At 28.0% G+C, this 21,544-nt stretch overlaps 2 protein-coding genes across 4 annotated transcripts; one reads left to right on the top strand and one right to left on the bottom strand.

Moving 5' to 3' along the window:
• Positions 1-5,508: 5,508 nt before the first annotated feature.
• On the bottom strand, positions 5,509-7,056 carry LOC106316820 (transcription factor MYB34-like). Of its 2 annotated transcripts, XM_013754686.1 has the most exons (4): positions 6,956-7,056; positions 6,639-6,835; positions 6,410-6,539; positions 5,509-6,258 (listed from the first exon to the last, which is right to left on the bottom strand). In XM_013754686.1, the coding sequence occupies exons 2-4, from the start codon at positions 6,769-6,771 to the stop codon at positions 5,640-5,642; spliced, it is 882 nt and encodes a 293-aa protein (XP_013610140.1). In that variant the 5' UTR covers positions 6,772-6,835; positions 6,956-7,056; the 3' UTR covers positions 5,509-5,639. The 2 variants fall into 2 exon arrangements, with proteins under 2 accessions (XP_013610140.1, XP_013610139.1); XM_013754685.1 differs by having other exon boundaries at positions 6,639-7,048.
• Positions 7,057-19,344: 12,288 nt separating this feature from the next.
• Positions 19,345-21,464, top strand: LOC106316129 (protein BREAKING OF ASYMMETRY IN THE STOMATAL LINEAGE-like). Of its 2 annotated transcripts, none has more exons than XM_013754001.1 (5): positions 19,345-19,730; positions 19,812-20,167; positions 20,256-20,393; positions 20,657-20,745; positions 20,827-21,464. In XM_013754001.1, exons 1-5 carry the CDS (start codon positions 19,643-19,645, stop codon positions 20,933-20,935), a joined length of 780 nt encoding a protein of 259 aa, XP_013609455.1. In that variant the 5' UTR covers positions 19,345-19,642; the 3' UTR covers positions 20,936-21,464. The 2 variants fall into 2 exon arrangements, with proteins under 2 accessions (XP_013609455.1, XP_013609454.1); XM_013754000.1 differs by having other exon boundaries at positions 19,362-19,730; positions 20,654-20,745; positions 20,827-21,462.
• Positions 21,465-21,544: the final 80 nt, after the last annotated feature.

Here is a 21,544-nt window from a genome sequence, read left to right as displayed (position 1 = left end):
CATGCAAGAATAAGAAGTTTAAAACATGTAAATTCACAAGATATCAATCCTAACCACTACTTTGTGTGGTTATAAAATTAAATATGCTTCATGTTTATTTACTATTCAAAAAGAGGAGGATTTCACACCTAAGCAAGTGGAGTGGCTTGAAAGCATAATATCTAAAATCAGATCGAAAATCAAAATAATTGAGATACCAATGGTGGTACGTTTTGGCTCTATCAAAAGAATAAATAGTATGTTATGAGATTACTTTTAGATTGTTCTAACAAACCATTTTTAACTTTTTAGATTTATATAAAACCTTGTGACAAAAAAAAAGATTTATATAAAACCATAATTAATCAGTCTTAAAACAGCGTGTTTTGCAGTGAAAACGATATTTTGTTGATTATACTTAAAATAGTGAAATTACATTCCATATGCACAATTTTTTCCATAATTAGCTCAATATACCGTAAATCCCACACTATAGTATTTTTGTTGATAGACACATCATGTGTATTTATCTAATTTCTAATTTTTTTGTAGGTTTTTAGCTAATTGACTCTAAAAAGTAAGATTCATTTTTAATTTTAGTAATTATTTTATGGAATAGGATAAAACCAGGGGCGGAGTACAAGTCCATCAAGCATGTGTTTCTAGGCCAATTTTGTTAAATATACTTTAGAGGCCAATTTGGAAAAAATATTGGTTGGGTAAGTTGGCTTTGGACTAGTCTTTTATTCAATTTGTTGATAGATTTGACTCTTCCTACGTACTAGTTTTATCAAATATTATACTAAAAGATCAAATTCTTTTTTTTTGCTTTTAAGCCCAAAAAAATCAGGCGCGGCCCTAGATAAATCGTGACAATGGCAGTAAAAAGAGAATACGACAAAGATTCATGCATAAGAAAAAAATATGAAAAGCAGAATAGATTACAAGAATGAAGAAAAGAACAGCTCATCTAAGAATGAAATATTCACGACTTGAGAATAATATAACCTAATCCTGAAAATATAAGTTTTTTTGGAAAATTTAGATTATAGAAAAAAGTTATGGACTTTACCCCTGTTAAAAATAAGAGAGATTATTGAGGCGACTAACCATTTTTTTTTAAAAAAAATTATGTTTTCTTCTTTTTGTTCTGAGGATGATATATACATCCAAACTGGATATATTATGTGTTGGGAGTTTAACAATTATGGTTCTATACTTCTATTCGTTTATTTGTTGTTGGCAATTGCGGTTTGTAAATGCGATTTGCAGCAGTGATCAAATATTGCTATAGATTGTTCGCTTTGTAATTGTGCAGTTGGGTGATTTTGTTAAATTAGGTATTGTGTGGTTGGTTGGTTTGTTAAATTAGATGGTTCTAACCTAAAATTAATTGGTGTTATATGGATTCGGTTAAATATTCTATACATTACTTAAGTATTTTTATATGAATTCTAAAATGACTATTTTTTCAATACTTTACCTCGAGAAAATAGTATAAGCATTACTCTGGACATAATCCATCATATTCTATCTGAAATAATATTTTTTAACTATTTATGCAATTCATTTTTCTTTGGATTATCAGTTAGTGGGATGATCATACTATTTTTCAGGTCAAATTAATGAATCAGAATATCGAATTTGGCTTCTATATATGTTTAGTTAGATGAGTTTATGGTAAATAGATTGGTTCAGATCTTTATATATCACTTAAGTTTTTTCATAATTCTGTTGACGAATCGTAAAATGTAAATTCACGTCTGTGAAAAATGTAACACTTCAAATTATTATTCATAGATCACTGATTGATATACATAAATCCAAGATCGAGATATCTGTCATGGCACACTAGGAGCATTAAGTTCTTAAAGTTAATTAATTATTGGTAGTATAAATACATTGAAAACACAAATGTTCTGTAATGTTATCTGTCTTATTCAGATCAATAATGAAATGCTGCAATTTTATTGTGATTCTTTTGCTACATTGCTATATTCCTGGAAACGTGAATCCCCCTTTCAGTATATATAATATTCGTATATGACAAAGATAACGTGGTCGTCTACTCCCAATGCTTTTTGGGGCAGATTCACGTGAATGTGTGATCTTTTTTGTAGATTTTTTTACATATACGTAATTTACTAGGGCACTATACACTCATTCATACGAGCTTCTGCGTAACACAGCATTCGATAATCATTTAGATTTATATCCCCTATGTTATTTGTAAAACATTACAACTTTTTTTTTTGTAGCCACGTGTCATCATGATGATTCTTAGAATTATTAAAGAATTAGTTGGTCTATCTAATTATATAATAAATTTTTTATTAAACTAACCATAAATTCATTATTAATTTATTTATTATTTTCTTAAATAAAGATTACGGAATTGCCTAATGTGGCTAAAGTATATATGACAATTAATGATTTTGAATAATAAAGATCTGATAAAAAAATAATGTATCTTCTATCAAATTTGTTTAATTTTAAACTATTAAAATAATTTAAAAAAATCACAATAACCATATTATAAAAATTTAGATTTTTCTGTATATGTTATATTTTAAATTTTAAAAAATGACTATAAATTACTAAAACTGTTAAAAGTCTCACATTCAAATTTTGCGATCCATGGTTTAAAATTTTTGTTATGACAAAATAGAAATGATTACAAAATCATATAAATAAAAGTCTAATTTAATTAATCCTTTTAAAATATATATGTATATATATCATTCTAAATTAAACTATAAACCATATTGAATAAATAAATATTTTAATTTCAAAATTTACTTTGAATAATTTATTTTGATAAAAGTTTCGAACTAACATTGATAAATTATAAATTACTAAAATTATTAATCTCATAATGAAAATTTTGTTATCAGTAATTTAAAGTTTTTGCTATTACAGATACACATGATCAAAAAAACATATGAATAGAAAGCATCATTTAATAGACATTAATATTAAAAATATACTATGTGTGTTAATATTATTTAAATTTAATTACATCCTATCAAAATTTTAAAAAAATTATTTGGATTAATAAAATTGATTTATACGTTCGCACCAATTTAATTATATATGTAATAGTTACTGATTTTTAATTATTCAATATATATTTATTATTTTATAATATGTAAAAACATATAATACATAAGATAATTTATATATATAATGTTTATTCCGCGTCTATTATAATATTAAAACTTAAGCTGTTCATATAGAAAACTTCAATATCTGTGACATGCACATCTACATTGGCCTACACGTAGATTCTATAAGATATGGTACTGTTTGAGAAACGTTACGTCGTGTAACTTTAAGCTGACCAGCCGGAATGTATTTATAACAAGTATTTAATATTATTGAATTCGGAAGGCACCTTTTTATTTACAGTATTATATGGGTACTTAATTAGTTAGTTGAGAAAGTTGTTTTTTCTAATAATCATTTAGTGAAAGATACTTAATTTCATATCAACTAAATATATTTAATTTATTTGGCTTATCTGAAACAAACAAATTTCTTATTAAATGTTCGAGGGAGTTCGAATATCCCATCCTCGTGCGGGCACTGTCAACCCTTTTTTTTTCTCATCTTGAATTATAAAAGCCGAAAGGCTAGAAGCGAGCAAAATACAACCATATCCAACCAAAAGTAAACACGAAGCCCAACAAAGCTCCAAAAACAGATCTAAAAGCCCAAACAAAAGAAGCCCAAGAGAAAGAGGTGAATCAATTCGAAAACCCCACGCGTTACACTGTTAGCGATGGAGACATGTGCCCAAAGAATGAAACGCCACCATACTTCACGGCATGAAAGACGTCGCCGGAGCAGCTTACCGATAATCCACCGGAACACACCGGAACAGGATGTCACATGAAAAGAAACCGTCGGACGACTTTAGAAAATAAAAGAGCCAGATAATCTTCGCCTCAACCAAGCTTCAATTGAACATAAACCAACCTTCAAACATCGATTCACCTGGAAAAAAACCCTAGACACCTTTGGAGATGAAAATAAGCTTGAAGATGTCACAGCCCTTGCGGAGGGGAGGAAGAAACAATCACATGTCAAGATTGGAAGTCAATCGAAACAATGAATATCAATGAAGCTTAGATCTAACATAGTTCAGATGAAATCCAGATAAGCCAACAACGCCACCAATGAACAAGCGGCTGTTGTCAAAGTCAAAAGCCAGCAATCATCGGAGTGTCAGATGCATCGCCGGAGCCAAGAGCCGGAAGCTCCGTCAAAGAGAATGCGAGCAACCAGAGCCAAAGGCAGCCGACCACCGAAGGTGTGACGCTGGAAGGGAATTCAACCATGGACGGAATTTCGTCGGAAAGCACCAGCCTGAGTTTTCTCTCTTCACTTCCTCTGTGTAAAATCGTTAAGGGGGAATATAGCAGAAGAAGAGAGAAAACTCCAGTTTTGCTGGCAACGTCAACCCTATGCGACCAAAATATTTTTTCTATTAAGTTAATTATAAACAACGTTAGATGAAATTTGTAAAAGTACTTTTAAAAATTTACGATAAATAAAGAAATATTTTGTGAAGTTTCCAACTCAACTGCATAACGCCATTTTAGTATAATTTTTACACTAAAATCTCTACAACCCAATTGCAAAAGTCATATCATTTTAATATAATACTATAGTATCATACCATATTTAATGTGTTATTGTTTACAACGCTAAACACTGTTCATTCACTATTATTCACAATATTAAACACTATTTATTTACTTTTATTAACAAAATATTAGTTTAATCATTATTAGTAACAAAATAAATATATAAAATCAATAATTACATATAATAAATCAATTTATTTTAATTTATTATTTTCATATTGTTATATTTTAAAATTGTAAATATTTATTAAAAAATAATACTTATGTGTGATATATTTTTGTTCAATATATTTTCATAACAAATTTTGTTATTATTATATATATTAAGTAATAATTATTATTTTTGTTTAATAATATTAAATAAAAATACAGTTTGGTGTGAATTTTGGTGCTTTAGTTGGAGAAGAAAAAAATTTGGTGCTAAAATTACTCTAAAATGGTGTTATAGGTTGGAAATGTCCTAAAGGATCTGATAATTTTTTTATATCTCATCTTATGTCATAAATAATAAAAAGTCATGTATATTATTTCAAATTTTTATTTTTATTTTCTTAAAAATAATAAGAATTGTAAACGACTTTAGATTAATTACGAAAAATAATTAGTTTATTTTCACAAAATTAGTTCTCAGTAAAGAAAATGATAAAAATAAGTTTTATTAAAGGGTAAAACTGTATACTTAGGTTTAATCTAGAGTTAACATCTATACTTATGTTTTAAAGTTAATGGATGGAGTTTTTGGGAATAGAGTTTCAAAATTTAAAAAATATAAAATAAATATTAAAATTTTAAAATAAAAAATTGTTATTTTGGTCTTTTTTGTTAAGAACTATTTTTGTGACAAAAAATTAAAATAGACTGCACGGAGAGAATTGCCCCCAAATATTTATTTCATTATTAACTTGTTACTACAGCTCATTATTCCCGCCACTTGGCGATACACCAGTCCATCATAGTTCACACGATCAAAGAGAAAACCAACGTGTAATTGATTTTCCTCTCGACTCAGGATCAAACAAAGACACCAATGCTGGAATCCAACGAACTCACAAACTTCTCCAAGTCCAGATCGTCTTCTACGTTCCAAGAATCAAGAAACTCCATTTCATCAGCTATATTAGCCTCCGGCGAACCCTTAATCTCTCCGGGGACGGCATTGTCGTAGCTTAACATACCCTTTAACTCTTCCATAAGGCCAACATGATCGTCACTCATAGACATGTCGGAGATCTCTTGGTTGCTAAAGAACTCGGGGAAACCATCAGAGAAAGAACAGTTGTCGGAGAAACCCGAAGATGTCGACATTTTGTTGAGCAGTATGGTGGTCGAGTTCTCAACCTCGGAGTTTTGTGTGATGATTGTGGAGTTTCCTATGATGATTCCGGTTACAAGATCCCGATTTAAGTCGACCGCGTATTTGCTTGCGACGCGGTTAAGAACCCGTGCTGAACCGGAAGAACTGCGCTTAAGGTTTTTTGGTCCGATACCGGTTTGATCGGTTGAATTGATCGGTTTGTGAGTGGTTGGATCGATACCTTTTTGCTTTAAACGCTTTTTAAGATTTGTGTTCCAATAATTTTTAATCTCGTTGTCAGTTCGTCCAGCCAAATAAGTTGCTATTGCGGCCCACCTTCAATTATATTCAACACCATAAGAAATATTATACTCCATAAACAGATCAAATACTTATATATATATATATATATATTAGTATAATATATAGTTCTAAATTACTAATTAACTAGTACATATAAAGTAATAAACAAAGGAAATATTCATACTTGTTACCCTTAAGAGCATGAAGTTTGATAATAGTGTCGTCTTCTTCAGTAGTAAACTCTCCTCTCTTGATATCGGGTCTTAGATAATTAGCCCATCTAAGTCTACAACTCTTCCCACATCTCTTCAATCCTATATACATTTTGTACACACATTGTAACATATATGTACATATGTAATTAAGAGACAAACATATGATAATTAATTATATAGAATTTTTCTAATAATTACCAGCTTTTTCCGGGAGAGTACGCCATCCACCTTCACCATGTCGTTGAATATAAGCAATAAGCTTTTGATCTTCTTCAGGAGTCCAGGCTCCTTTCTTTATTCCTTCTTCTTTGCAACATGGTGTTCTCACCATCTCTGATTCTTGATTTTATTTATTTATTATTAGTATGAAAACTAAGTGAAACCCCAGCTAGATCCTATCAAAGGAAGAAGTACTCTTTAACACACTGTTTTCTTTAGTAAAATTAAGAAGAAAAGAAATTGAAGAGGTTGATTAGGAGAATTTAATAGATCGTCTGATCAAAACCAAAAGACACCTGAAAATTGTACTCACTGAGACACTTTTTTGACGAGGAACACGTGAACCTGTTATCATTATATATCGGATTTCTAAAACAAGAACAACCGTATTACTTTTACTCACTCTGGCACAGATTATAGTATGTAGAGATGCTCTTATATAGTAGAACTAAAAGAGAGAGAGAGAGCTAAAGAGACGTACAGCATATGATTAAGACTTAGTTGACGTAAAAGGAAATTAAAAATTATATTTCAAGAGGAATGGTTGAAAATTACACGTTTTTATTTTCTTTACAGAGTCCACTGAGTCATTGGAGTGTAGTGCAATGTTTAATATAAAATTGGATGGGTCGAGCATCTGTCAGACATCGTAGTCACTAGTTACACAGAGTTGCATACTGATGATACTGTTCTGATTTTCCTGTCCGTATTATTTTGTTTCTTCAGAGAAAAGGATCATTGAGATTTGGGTAAAAAATTAATTGATTTCTTGGAGATATAATGGTCAATAAAGGTGTGCAACAATGTTCAAAAAAGATAAATATAAATAAATAAAGGTGTGCAAAAATTCTATGCAATTCATTCTTTCTTTTTTTTGTAAAAAAAAAGAAATTAAATCCGGCTCTATTAAAGACACATATCTAATTCTCGGGTAAAAGGTGTAGTCCACGGATAGATCCTCTCCTAGGTATTCAAATGGACCGAAAAACAATAGCTCATATCCGTGTAGAATGACCAGAAAAATGTGATTTAGTTTCGCATGGCAGGTGGATCGAATCTAAAATGCGGTGACATCCCAAACATTTTCCATTACCACTTGATCAGAAACCCCCGGTCTATGCAATTCATTCATGAAATCAATAAGGCTATTATAACTTTTATTATATTATTTCTCTTGTACAATATATTATATTAATTCTATTATCACTAAACTATAAACATGCTATATTATAGCTTATATGTCTTATTAACTGCACAAGACTTAAATTAGATGATTTGGCTAAAATAATTTTAATAGCAATACATGAGTCATTATCCTATTTCAAGATTTTTCAATTTATATATAAATAAAATGTACATATCATATATTACTTAAAACCATGTTATTCACATTTTTTTTCTGAAACTGAATTTGATAATGATATATAAGCATTTTTCAAAAAAAATAAGAAGTTATGATTTCAAAACCCAAGTTATAAGTGTAAGAATATTTACTTCAAACGGGCCTACAGTTTGTTTTAAAAAAACACTTATAGAAAGTTTTCATTTGTGAATTAATATTTCAATTACAAAATGGAGTACATTTGAATCAGAGTTATCCCTTATATATTAAAAAGAAGCATTATAACATTTGAGTGTTACCATGTCTCATTATTATAATGATTCTTAGAATTCTTAAAAAATTAGGTTGGTCCATCTAAATATATATTATACTTTTTATTAAATTAATCATAAAATTAATTAGTAATCTATAAAAATATTATTCTTTCTTTCGTTAACTAAAAACTACAAAATCCTTTATATATTAAAGCACAAGTCACATAGTCAATCAAATTCTGACATGTAGAATGTGACTCAGATTTTTTTTTAAAACAATTAGAAAATTTTAAATGCAAAAACAATTTCGTAATTCTATTTATTGTTTTCTGTATAAAATAGAAAAATCCCTAATATTTCTCAACTATGTAGCAGATGAAGGTTTTTTTTTTTTTTTTGATAACTCTGGTATCTGGGCAGCCACAGTCCCAACTATCCCCCCGTAGGGGGTCCAGCGCCCCAGCGGAAGGGATGTTAAATCCGCTGTGGCCGGGGCTCGAAGTCGTGATGGCGGGCACCTCAGCCGAGGTTCCTTTACCACCAGACCACGAGGCCCGGTTCAGATGATGAAGGTTCATACCAAAAAAAAAAAGGTAGCAGATGAAGGTTAAAGCCCAGGTTAGTGAAACTAAAAACTCTACTCTGTTTGCTCAATAAAATTATTGTAACCTTTTGTCTAATATATTTCTATATTTACGTGTATGCTTTCTAGACATGGCAAAAACTGCATATTTGTAAACTCAGAGAGAATGTGTTATGGAAGCTGTGTATTGTATTCACATACGTCAAGTACTTATACATCTTTGCAATATCTTCTTGAGAAGATTTGGCTACATCTACAACTACCAAAGACTTATCTATAATACATTGTCCTTATCTCAACAAACTCAATCTCTATCGAGATATGACAGAACCAATACGGTCCGACCAACCCAAACTACTCTTAACACTCCTCCTCAAGTTGGCGCGTGTAAGTTTTGAACGCCCAACTTGTTTAGTAGATAGTGAAACGATGAGCTCCCCAAAGCCTTTGTCATTATATCGGCCAGTTGCTCTGTGGTCCGTACATGACGAAACGTGATCAGCCGGTCCTGAACTGCATCACGCACACTGTGGCAATCTGACTCGATGTGTTAAGAGTAGTTTGGGTTGATATTGCATGGTGGAAAAGTAAAGGTAAACAAAATATGTCAATAACATTTTCAAAAATGATTAAGTAATTCTCAGTTTGCTGGAATATGTTTCATTTGTTGTCGTGGTGATAGTTCAGGAAATGAGAATCATAGAGCCGCACCTAAGGACACGTACAAAGCCCCTACGAAAGTTGAAACCATCATAAGAAGAAAAGAAAAACGGAAATGTGACCTAATAAAGCAAGTCTCCTTATTCTTTATTCAAGTGTTTATAATCTTATAGAAATATGGTGATATTTTTTTTGCTTCGCATGAAAATATATAGGCTTTTGCTTTTACAATTTTTAATTTGTAGATACTGTTAGAATTAAAATAATTGATCAAATGTAGCATTGGAAATAAAGAAATGTAAAAGAATACCACAAAATATAAGTATACATAAAAAGAAAAATCCAAAAGATATATATATATATATATTTTATTTTTTTTTAAATCGAAAAGATATTAACGTCCATTATCTACAAAAATATTTTGTTATACAAGAGATGTGCTTTCCCTCAATTTGATATTCCATATATAATGATCTTTTTTGGTTTTGGTATAAAGAATTAATAAATAGCGGTCTTCTTATGTTCATATTGGCTGTTGTAAGATATAAGTACTATAAATATAACCTTCAAAAAGATATTTATTTCCATTTTAAATTATATATTTCTCAAAATAACATTTTTGTTCATTTTAAAACTATAAAACAATGACCCGTGCATAGCACGGGAGATAATCTAGTTAACTAATATAACTAAAGTATATATGACAATTAATGATTTTGAATAATAAATATTTGATAACAATTTGTATGTCATCTTCTTTTTGTTTAATTTATATTATAAAAATAAATTAAACTATTAAATAATTAAAATTAGACTTTTTCGTATATAATATATTTTAAAAATTTTAAAAGTGAATATAAATTTAAAAAAATATAGTTTCACACTGAAACTTTTTGTGGTCAATGGTTTACATTTTTTCTATAACAAGATATAAATAATCATAAAATCATATGATTATAAAATTTCATTTAATAGATATTTATATTAAAATATATATCTATTCTAAAATTGTTTAAATTAAACTTTATACCATATTAAAATATATAAATAATTTTATTTCAAAATCTATGAAATATGTATAATACTTGAATTGATAAAAAAATAAATATTTTACAATTTCAATTTGATCAAATTATTAAAGTATATTTTACATATGTTTTATTATTACTTAAAATATATATTTTTAAATATTTTAAATATTTATAAAATATAAAATATTGCACTCCGCGCGTAGCGCATGTTATTTACCTAGTTAGAGGTTATAATGCTTTTTATTATACATAATAAAAAGACCACCGTGAAGATTTCATGTGGTATGAGTTCGCTTTAGATTATAACCGTATCAGCGCAATCCTACTATATATATTAATTGAGAAGTAACTTAAGTGACTCTTGTTTAGGTGTCATTCATAGGTGAAGCTTAGAATTAATTCTGTTAATTTGATTGCTTGTTAGTATTTGAATTTTTATTTATTTAATTAAAATTTTAAAAAAGAAACTAATCCTAGAACTATCTAGTCTAATTTATACTAGGTGATTCTCCCGTACTCATGCACAAATATAAATATTTATAATAATTAATTAATATTTTATTTTCAATTTAAATAATTTTATAACTGTTATGTAAAATTTATATTAGTTACATTATGTTGTTTTAATTAGATATATGATTTTGTATATGTAACATCTAATGGATTTAGTCATTCTGTATTAGATTGCATTTACTTCTTTAAATCCAACCATGATTTTCTTTTTGTTCTAAATAATTTTTTTATTATTTTTTCTATAATTTAGAAAGATAATGTAAAACATATTTTTTTAGAATCAAATAGACAAAATAAACTAAAGTGTTAATCGATTAAAATTACATAAAGATAAAATTTTGAAATCTAATGCATATATAGTTTACAAAATAAAAAAATAGAAAATTATTTAATGTTTTATTTTTATTTAGTAATATGTTTTGAGGTATCCCGTAATTTATATGTATAAAATAAATAAATATTTTTGTAAAAGAATATGTTTTATTTTAGTTAGACCTTTGACTTTTGTAAAAGAATACGTATATTTTGATAATATTCTTCTTAGTATCGAGATTATTTTTGTAACAGATTTTTAAATTGGAGCTTTGATTTCGGATATAAGAAATTGGGTTATTTCAGTTACTCATTTGTATGTATATTGAGATACATATATTCCATCAAATTAAAGTATAATGATTTTTGATTTTTATTGAACCAAACTAAATTGATTTTATTTATTAAATAAATTCAGCTTTTCATCTTAAATGTATAAGTATATTTTAATAATACACTAGATCTTGACCCGCGCCCCGCGCGGGTGTTGGATTTAACTTGCGTTCAACGTAAATTTATAAACCATTTTTTATAAAATGTCCATTTATATTTTTGTGTTTTGTAAAATATATTTAGAGTAAAATATATTATATTATAATATAGATGTTTGATAATAATTTTTTATCTGTACGTAATATTATATTTATAATTTTATAACTCGATGCAATTTGATGTAATTGTAATATTCATATATTAACCTATTGATTTTTTGTTTATTTATTTAAAAATGATTTAATTTTTTACAGTAGGTTTTTATGAATTATTATTAATTTTATGATATTTGGTTTTCTTGAAAATTGTATTGTAGCAGATTAATATATATTATATATTACAGTTTGTGTTTTTTTCAGCAAAAAGAAATAACAATTCATTGTAATTAATTAATTTAAATTTTTGATTTTAAGTGAAGTGACAGATTTGTAAATAAGAAAGAAATGCAATGGCTAAATGTGTAAATAAAACAAAATATTTAATCTACTATTTGTGTTTCCTAACAATTCTTATTTAATCTGCTATCCAAGTTTCCAAACGATAGAATCTGTAAATGAGAAATAAATACAGTGACTAAATATGTAAATAAAAAAATATATTTAATTTGCTATCCTTGTTTCCAAACAACTTTCATTTAATCTACTATCTAAGTTTCCAAACAGTACCAAAAGGTACTTCAGTTTTAATAATATAGATTTTTAATATTAACACTATTTTTGGTTAACTTCCCTTTTTTATAAATCACATTCTATATTTTTTTTAAAAAATTATTTTTCACTTTATAAATTTACTTTTTATTATATATGTTGACTGGAAAAGATTAAAAAAAGAAACTAAATTAAAATCTAAATAACAGAAACAAATAAACAAAAAGGAAATTTTTATTTAAAGTAATTATAATAAATGTAATATTTTTAATTCATTAAGGGTAACTCCGTAATCAACCATCGTAAGAATTGATATGAGCAAGACACATAAGAAACTGAGTTCTCAAATAATATTATAGAGATTACCATACAAACAATTAAACATTTTAAAGATATAAGAATGAACATAATTGTTTATAGAAACAATTAAATTACATTATAAAAATTTAGAATATACGTATAAATACATATGATATGAGAGAAATAATTATATACACGATTTTAAACATATTTCTGTTAATAGTGGATACAATAAATCATATATACAAAAAACTAATTAACCTGAAACTAATAATATTTTTATATTCACCATATATATTTTTTTCTAAAATTGTGTCCAATGAATACAAAACAATCAAATATACAATTTTAAAAACATTCGGTCATTTTTCAGTGACAAATGTTGATAGTATAGATGAGCTATCATTGTCAATTCAAGTATTTGTATATTTTAAAACAGAAAATATATGGTAAGTTTTTAAAATAATATTAATAAATGAAAATATTTATTATAATATAAAATTGAAACATTATATTAATACAAGACTAGAGCTAATATACTCTATTAATATAATTATTGTATTTTTGATTATAATAAATTATATGGTAACTAGTTTAAAATAATACAAGACTAGAGTTAAGACTTTATTTATATAGTTTTGATTATAACAAAATTGACATGCTTATTTTTGTAATAGGAAAAAAGAAATGATACATATATAAAAATGAGTGAAGAATAATAAAACTTGTTTGTTGTATTTTTGGCTGTATTTTTTTGTTATTTTATACTTTTACATATTTAATTTTTTATTTGTTTGACGAAATACATGGGTTTTACGTATTACTATAACTATTAATTAATTAGTTTCATCCGTTTTTATAACATGAAGACAAATTAAGTAAGAAAGATCAATATATCCAATATGTTCTAAAACTGATATGGTCGAAGATGGAGTAAAATAAATAGAATATTTTTTAAAAAAATATTATGAAATAATGATATGTATTTTTTGCGGTAAAAAGAAACTTGTACAATATATGATAAAAAATTTCTAAGAGGTTTTATACAAATAGAATCATGTTATTTTGATGTAATAAAATTATTCACATTAATAATAAGTATATATGTCTAAAATAATGACATCATGTTATTTAAAATGTTAGATATTATTTTCCTTTTTATAATTAATTGATAATATTAAATTAAAATATGTATGTATTAAAATAAATTTTTAAAAATGAAAGTAATACTTTTAGAAATAATACTTTTAAATGAATCAGTGTTTGATACGACAGTGTGATGATTGGAGAGAATTTAAGGATGCATTTGTTTGGTTAACCAATTGTGAGTGTTATGTTAAACACTAAATAAAAAATGTGAGAAAAAGTGTGATTTGACCAAATAATAGAAATTTTATAACTATTTTACTTCTAAATAAAATAAAGTGGTATACAAAATAATGCGAAAGTAGAAAGTGTTGTAACATAACTTTTTGTTCATTAATCTTTAGGGTTTCTTTATTAATCACAAATTATGTTATAAAAGAATTTTGGAAACTTATATTAAAATTTATAGAATTGTCACTATATCTCAATAATCTTCTAAGATTATACAATACCAAAACTTTTGATTTTCAAATTATTTAAAATAAAGAGGTTTTTTTTAATATTTATGATTACTATTCAAAATTATACAATTTTTATATCCGCGAAATCGTGGACAACTCCCTAGTATTATACAAAATAAAAAGACCACCGTGAAGATTTCATGTGGTATGAGTTCACTTGCTTTTTATCCCGATGCAATAAGATGAATAGACCCATTGCACAGCAAAATAATCTAAAGTTGATCAACTCACATTGTTCTCGAACATAAGCTTGAAAAGATTACAACTTCATCCACATATTTAGAGTTATTTGGGTTGTATAATATATTTGATCTATGACATGTATCTAATCTATTTTGTTGCTATTTAAATTCCTGTATATTAAATCAGTATAATTAATACATATATTATGTTCCATATGTCTATTAACTGGTTTTGATAAAAAAAAAATCTAACCATATCATACTAAATATAGTTTGGGATAATATATAGTAGTAATGGAAGTTTACAAAAAAAAAAATATATATATATATATATATAGTAATGATAAAAATGGATAAATGAAAGAAATATAGTGTCAAGAGAAGTAATCTAGTAATTAGCTAGTTATGACCAATATAGTATTCGAATTCTTTTTGAGTGATTAAAATAATAGACTCATAGTTTTACTTTTTTAATAATTTTCCCTGAAAACATGATTGCCCAAATCAGCTATGGTCGTGATACATGTGCTTTGCTGTGGCCCCCTCTAACCTGAACCTTATGCACCTCATATTATTGAGAATGTGGTCCAATCGGAACAAAATCTTATAGTATTTAAAAGTTGCACCAGCTAAATGAGGCTAACAAAATCATTTATTTAATATAACAAAGTAGCAAAATCATTTATTTAATATAACAAAGTAGCAAACACTAATACATTGCTAAGAATATACGTATCATAATATTATTTTATATAAAATCCAATTATAGACTAATTATCATGATATATGCTAGTATATCATAAATCAAGATAATATGTTTTTAAATTACTCGAATCAAAATTTCTGTCTACCTGACATTTTAAAGAAAATTTACACCCATCTTTAATTTGACAAAGACAAAATTCTGCTGCGACATATATGTGTATAAATATATCTGAAAGATTTTTATCTTGTATATTTCAATTTAGTGAGCTTAAAACAAGAAGGTAAAAGATCGTTCACATTAAGCAAAACATTTATGAATTCTTATCAAGTACACACCCATTTACAACATAGTTGAATTCACCAACATATCACTTTTATAAAGTTGTAAACCCAAAATACTGAGTATATTAACTATTAAGCTGAGGATTTTTTTTTGTAACAGTTAAAATGCTTCTAAATCCTAAATCTACAACACAAAGTGACTGTTGTATTACATCTCGGCATTGCTAATCCCTGAAAAAACAAACTTCAGCTTGTATAGGAGAATATTATCCCAGATGAAGATCAACATTGCCGATGAGAGCTCTTTGCACTTAATTACCAGAGAATCCTACCCTATTTTTCTGTAAAAGTTTAATTTCTAATTTTGTTACTCGTAAAACTAATGAATTAACGGATTTTTGGGGACTAGTCTCGGCCATTCCATATGCTTGAGATATTTTCAGGTTAAACAAAAAAATGAAATAGAAGTAACAAATGTAGAGATATATAATCTTTTAACTTTAATATTATATTGTTTGTGGTGTAAATTAGAAGATGAGGCACTAATTTATAGTTTATGTAATATTGAATTAGGAGAAATTGGATATCTGAACCCGTATGGGTAACATCCGAATCCGAACGGATATCTGAACATAAACAAACATATGTATATTTTACCCTATATTTCTTTTTTTTTTCATTTTATTCAAAATATTTATACTGATGTTGTACATGGTTCAGAATCATATAATATACATATACTTAAAATGCATGTTAAGTTTTTTGTTTCATGCACTAACAAAAGTTGGATTCAAAATTTTAAAATAACAACTAAATTAATGTTTTTCTATTTTCAAAATTTCGCTTTCAAACGTATTAATCGTTCTATTACTAAATTTTTTAAAAATCAGTTAGGTTAATTGTAAATTTTTAAGTGTAAGAAAATTGAGTAGTGAGAAATTTGTTTTTTTTTTCAAAATCTAAAATATCTGAACATGATCCCAAATAACAAACCCGAACTAAAAATACCTGAACCTGACCCGATATGTAAAAATACCCAAACGGATTCTAGATTACTATATCGACGTATCCGAAAATCCAAAATATCCGAATTTATATATATATATATATATATAATATCATGTAATAAATGTCAATTTTGGATATTATATATTACAGTTTTGGTTTCTCCGGTGAAATCCGTGCGTGTTCAGCAAAGTCCTGAGTTCAAGTTACTTGCTTGAACAAATTTTATGTATCACTATTTTCGACGTTAAGAGAGAAAGTAAGAATTCTAAAAAGCTCACATGACTGATAAAGTTCAATATATATGAATTAATGTAAAAAGGTGCATGTCCATCTTTAAACTGGTGATGTAAACTAACAATAGAGAAGAACATTTTATTTTCATAATAGTTAAAAAAATACTATTAGCATTTAATACATAATTATATATATATATATATATATTCTTTTTGAAAAAAAGATTAACCCGGGTCTATTAAAGACACAGACCTAACCCCCGGGTGGGAGGTGCAACCCACGGATAGATCCTCTCCCGGGTATTCAAATAGACCGTAAGCATGGGCCCATATCCGCGTGGCCACATGTGGAGCTAATAATTTCGCATTAGAGGGGAGTCAATCTTTGGCCTGGACCAAATGGCCAATTTCGATACATAATTATATATTTACAAAACAAATTACAACAAACTTTGATAAATAAATTTGTACTTAAAACATGTATACAAAAGGAATAAATACAAAATCACTATATTATTAACCAACATTTGCATTCGAATGAAATGAATTAGATAACAAAAAGTTCATCAATCAATTTTTTTTAAAACATCATATTTTTTATTGTTTATAATATATATAGAACCATATTTACTTATGTAATAATCTATATTTCAGAATTTGTATAATAATATTATAATTCTCATCTGAATCATGAAATAAGATTTTCGGACAGAAAAAATGTTTACTAAACTTTGCAAAATAATTTTGATGTGGGATGTATTTGCAAAATGTTTACAAGTAGGGAAACAAGTTGCATAGTTTTTTCCAAGTTTCAGGCAAATGTTCTAAGAACACATTGTATTTGTATCAAGATATTTTTAATACAAGAACCTATTTTCTACAAATTTTATGCTATTTATGAAACTTAGTCGCGAAAAGAGCTTTTCTAATTACTTACGAACTTACAAAAAAAAAACATATATTTTCTAGAATCAAGGTACCTAGCTAAATAAGCTAAAACCTACCAATTTGCCGGTCTATCGTTCGGCCGGACAATCTAGTCCAAGTCAATATCTAGTAACAATCCAAACATTTTTAGCCCATCAATTTTTAGTCCAAACCGCACATCTCCAATATGACCCCACGGTCCCTAAGTGGCCTACGAATTTTGTTTTATTTTTTCTGCATGCTCATGAAACAAACCATTGTGCTTGTAGTAGTGCATACAAAGGCGTTGATTGGGGAGTGGGAATAAGATGGTTCCCTTGCTCGTGTGGAACCTCCGCTTTTAAATCATCCATTCAACATTATTATCAACAATAGCAGTTCAACAAATTATATTAATAAAATAATAACAGAATTGCTTGCGGTTCTTTTTGTGAAAGAAAATGAAGAACTGCCTAGTGGAGCAAGATATGCTCGTATTTGGAGTGTTTTATGCAGTCCATTAGCTTTTTACTTCACTTTATTTTATATTTATTTGTTTCACTTTAAAAAATAGTGTGTATATATATATATATATATATATCAAATTACCTATTAATATAGTTATTATATTTCTTTATTACATTTACAAAAACTGTTTATGAAGTGTATTGGACGTTATGTGTTTAAGTTTTCTATTTATGTATTAGTACATCATATAATTCTATTGATATTCTATTTATGTATAGTACATCATAAACTGTTTTCTATTTTCCATGTACGTATGGTGATTTGTAAAAGCAAGCTTCACTAACTAATTCAAATAATTTATTTTCCAATTTAAATTTAATTTGTAAAAACACTTTTGTAGTTTTGAAGTAATTTATTTATTTTCATATTTATATGATATAATTTTTTTTGTAACATATATAAAAATAATATTATAATTCTTCATTTTTTAAATCTTATTTGATTTTAAACAACATTTAGTTTTGTATTTTCACCATATTTATCATGTATATATTTAGTATTATAGTTTATTTTTTAACAATATCTCATATTTAAATATATTTTATGTAATACTAAATATATATATTTTATTATATTTAAAATTTTGATAATAGCTACAATGTATAATTATTTGGTATCATACTTTCTTTTTTTTAATAATTTATATTTTTTTCAGTTATAAGTTTTTTTTAAATAACTACATTTAGTTATGAAATAGAAATGATAATATAACATTTTTTCAAAATTATTTTAAACTTGTACAGTATTTTGGACCTCTTTTTATCCACTTTCACCATTCAAACATATATTTTGAAACGCTTGATCCACACTAGAACTGCTAGATCCGCTAAATCCACTCTTGTTCCGCTCAATCCGCTCCATTCAATCCGCTTGATCCGCCGGATACGCAAACGCTTGATCCGCTTCTTCCATTCAGAGCCAAAGAAGTAATCTAAAGTACATAACTTCTTTCAAAAACTCATCCATGTCTCTAGCCACCGTTCCATGCGTTATGCAGTCTTTTTGATCCACGGGAACTGAATGAAATAAATCTACAGATTTAAAATGAGAAAATGAAGTATACTGAATTTTTTTCTGCAGTGTATATTAACTATGATATCATTTATTTCCCAATTATTATAATTCGTAAAAAAAGAAGTTATTTCCTTTTATTCCAATAGTATTAAATGCATTCATGTGTTACACATTGTAACCCCCTTCCCTAATTCATGGCAATCTATTTATTGTCTCCCAGTATTATTTTCAAATTTCAAATCATTCTTCTCCCTCATAATAAATCCCTCTTTATTCCTTCTGAATTTATTTCCTTGGTAAAGCCCAACACACACACAAAAAGAAAACCATTTTCTCGTGAAAAATATCTAAGAGAAAGTCTCTTTCCACACAAAGAAAACACCCATGGCTTCACAATGGACAATACCAAAACTTGTTACATGGAGAGTCAAAGATTGGGCCTCCTGTTTCTTGGCTTGCAAGATTCCTATAGGTCTTCCGCTTTATTCTGTAATTGCTACTTTCACTTTTTAATAACTATTGTGTAAATTATCTCACTGATTGTATGTTTCAGACGTAGAGGAGGATGGAGTTACTAACAACAGTAACACAACGAACAACAACACTCTAATGTTCAAGAGGACAAAGAGGAAGATTAAGAAGAAGAGGTCAGAGAGGAAGCTCAGTCTAAGCCCACCGGGGACACGTCATCATCATCATCTAAGAGGCAGCAGCAGCGTTTCTCCGACATCGTCGTCTCATAACCGGAGGTTGAGCTTGCTGCAGCCACCGGCCTCAGAAGAACCTGGCTTCATAGTCTTCTGCTTCGACCGTGAAGATGGAGGTTTCGACGTTGTGAAAGAAGGGAAAGAAGAAAGGAAAGAGGTGGAATTGTCATCTGAAAAGTCACCGAGAACGGTACATCGTAAGGTTCGTTGTCGGGTACATTGTTATTTGCTTAAAATCTTTTAACGCATCAATTTCTTTTTAATTTGTATTGCTTTTTGTTTTAAAACAGCTTATTTATGAAGACCAAGGGGTAGGAAAAGGAGAGAAGAATAACTCTCTGGAGATTAAAGGGTCAGAACAATATCATCAGGCCGATAAGACTACATGCCAAGAAACTGAAAATGTCTCTTGTGGTGTTCATGATCCGGTAATATTTTCTTTTAAGATGTTCCTGTTTTTTCTTTCTTTTTTTGGGTGACTAGTGGGTTCTGGGTCAGTAAGTCCATACATCTAATAGGCCAAGATCCAAACCATATAAATACACTCTCCTATGGAGAGAAGACCTTCCTAACAAGACTTGAACATATGACTCCTTAGATACCTATTAGATAATTTAGAGTTCTATCCATTAGGCAGGCTCCTTATTGGTGATATTGTTTCAAATTTAAATTTGTTCATTTGTCGCAGAAGAAGGAGGAAGAAGAAGATATTGATGCATCTGATAAATCTAGCGGGTCTACTCACTCAGATGAAGGAAGGGGATCGTTTGCATTTCCCATGTGAGTTTAAATAGCAACAAAAAAGGGTTTAACGTTTTTTTTTGTTTGGACCGAGTGCCCTGAACTGAAAATGTTATGCAGATTGGGAGTTGAGTGGATGGGGAGCCCTGTCCTGATGCCTACACCAGATGACTTGTCTCCTAAGAAACAAAAACCGATAGCTTTAGGGTTCCAATGCTGTAGATTCTAAAAAAAAAGTACACTCTATAAGCTTTTATGAGATTCTTTTGTATCACTCTGTTTATGATAAAAAGAAACACTATGAAAAGACCAAATAATCTACAATTTAGACTTGAACTCATATGTATTTTATCAAACTAACACAAGGACCAGAAGAAGTAAGACATCTCACTCTTCTCATTGGATCCTTGGAAGACGTCATGGTGTAGATTCCCTTGGCCTTTTTTTTTACAATTCCTATCTATAACTCAATGCTTTTTCACTTGTCCACTTTGCAATATGTTTCAAAATCATTATATAACTATATAGTTTGACCTTTGACGATAATACATAGGTCTTATTTTAAAAAATATATATATAGGGTCCTAGGGCCTATTATTCTCATATCACACGAATACAATGTCGTTTCAACAAGCAATGCAATAATATTGAACAAACACGGTGTTCGGTAGTGAAGAAACAGATGGCAGCGTTAAGTAACCGCGCGCCGCTACATTTTGTAGCTTTAACCCATAAAGGTGATGGTCTTCAATTACTTGGTAAGCAATTGAACCCTGGCAACTAGATAGTCTAGATTACCTTCTCTGTTTGATCTTTGTTTTTCTCTGCATAATGTGAT

Source organism: Brassica oleracea, chromosome C9, assembly GCF_000695525.1.
Source record: "Brassica oleracea var. oleracea cultivar TO1000 chromosome C9, BOL, whole genome shotgun sequence".
Taxonomy (NCBI): domain Eukaryota; kingdom Viridiplantae; phylum Streptophyta; class Magnoliopsida; order Brassicales; family Brassicaceae; genus Brassica; species Brassica oleracea.
The sequence above is the reverse complement of the archived record's forward strand: the minus strand, read 5'-3'. Positions and strand labels throughout refer to the sequence as shown.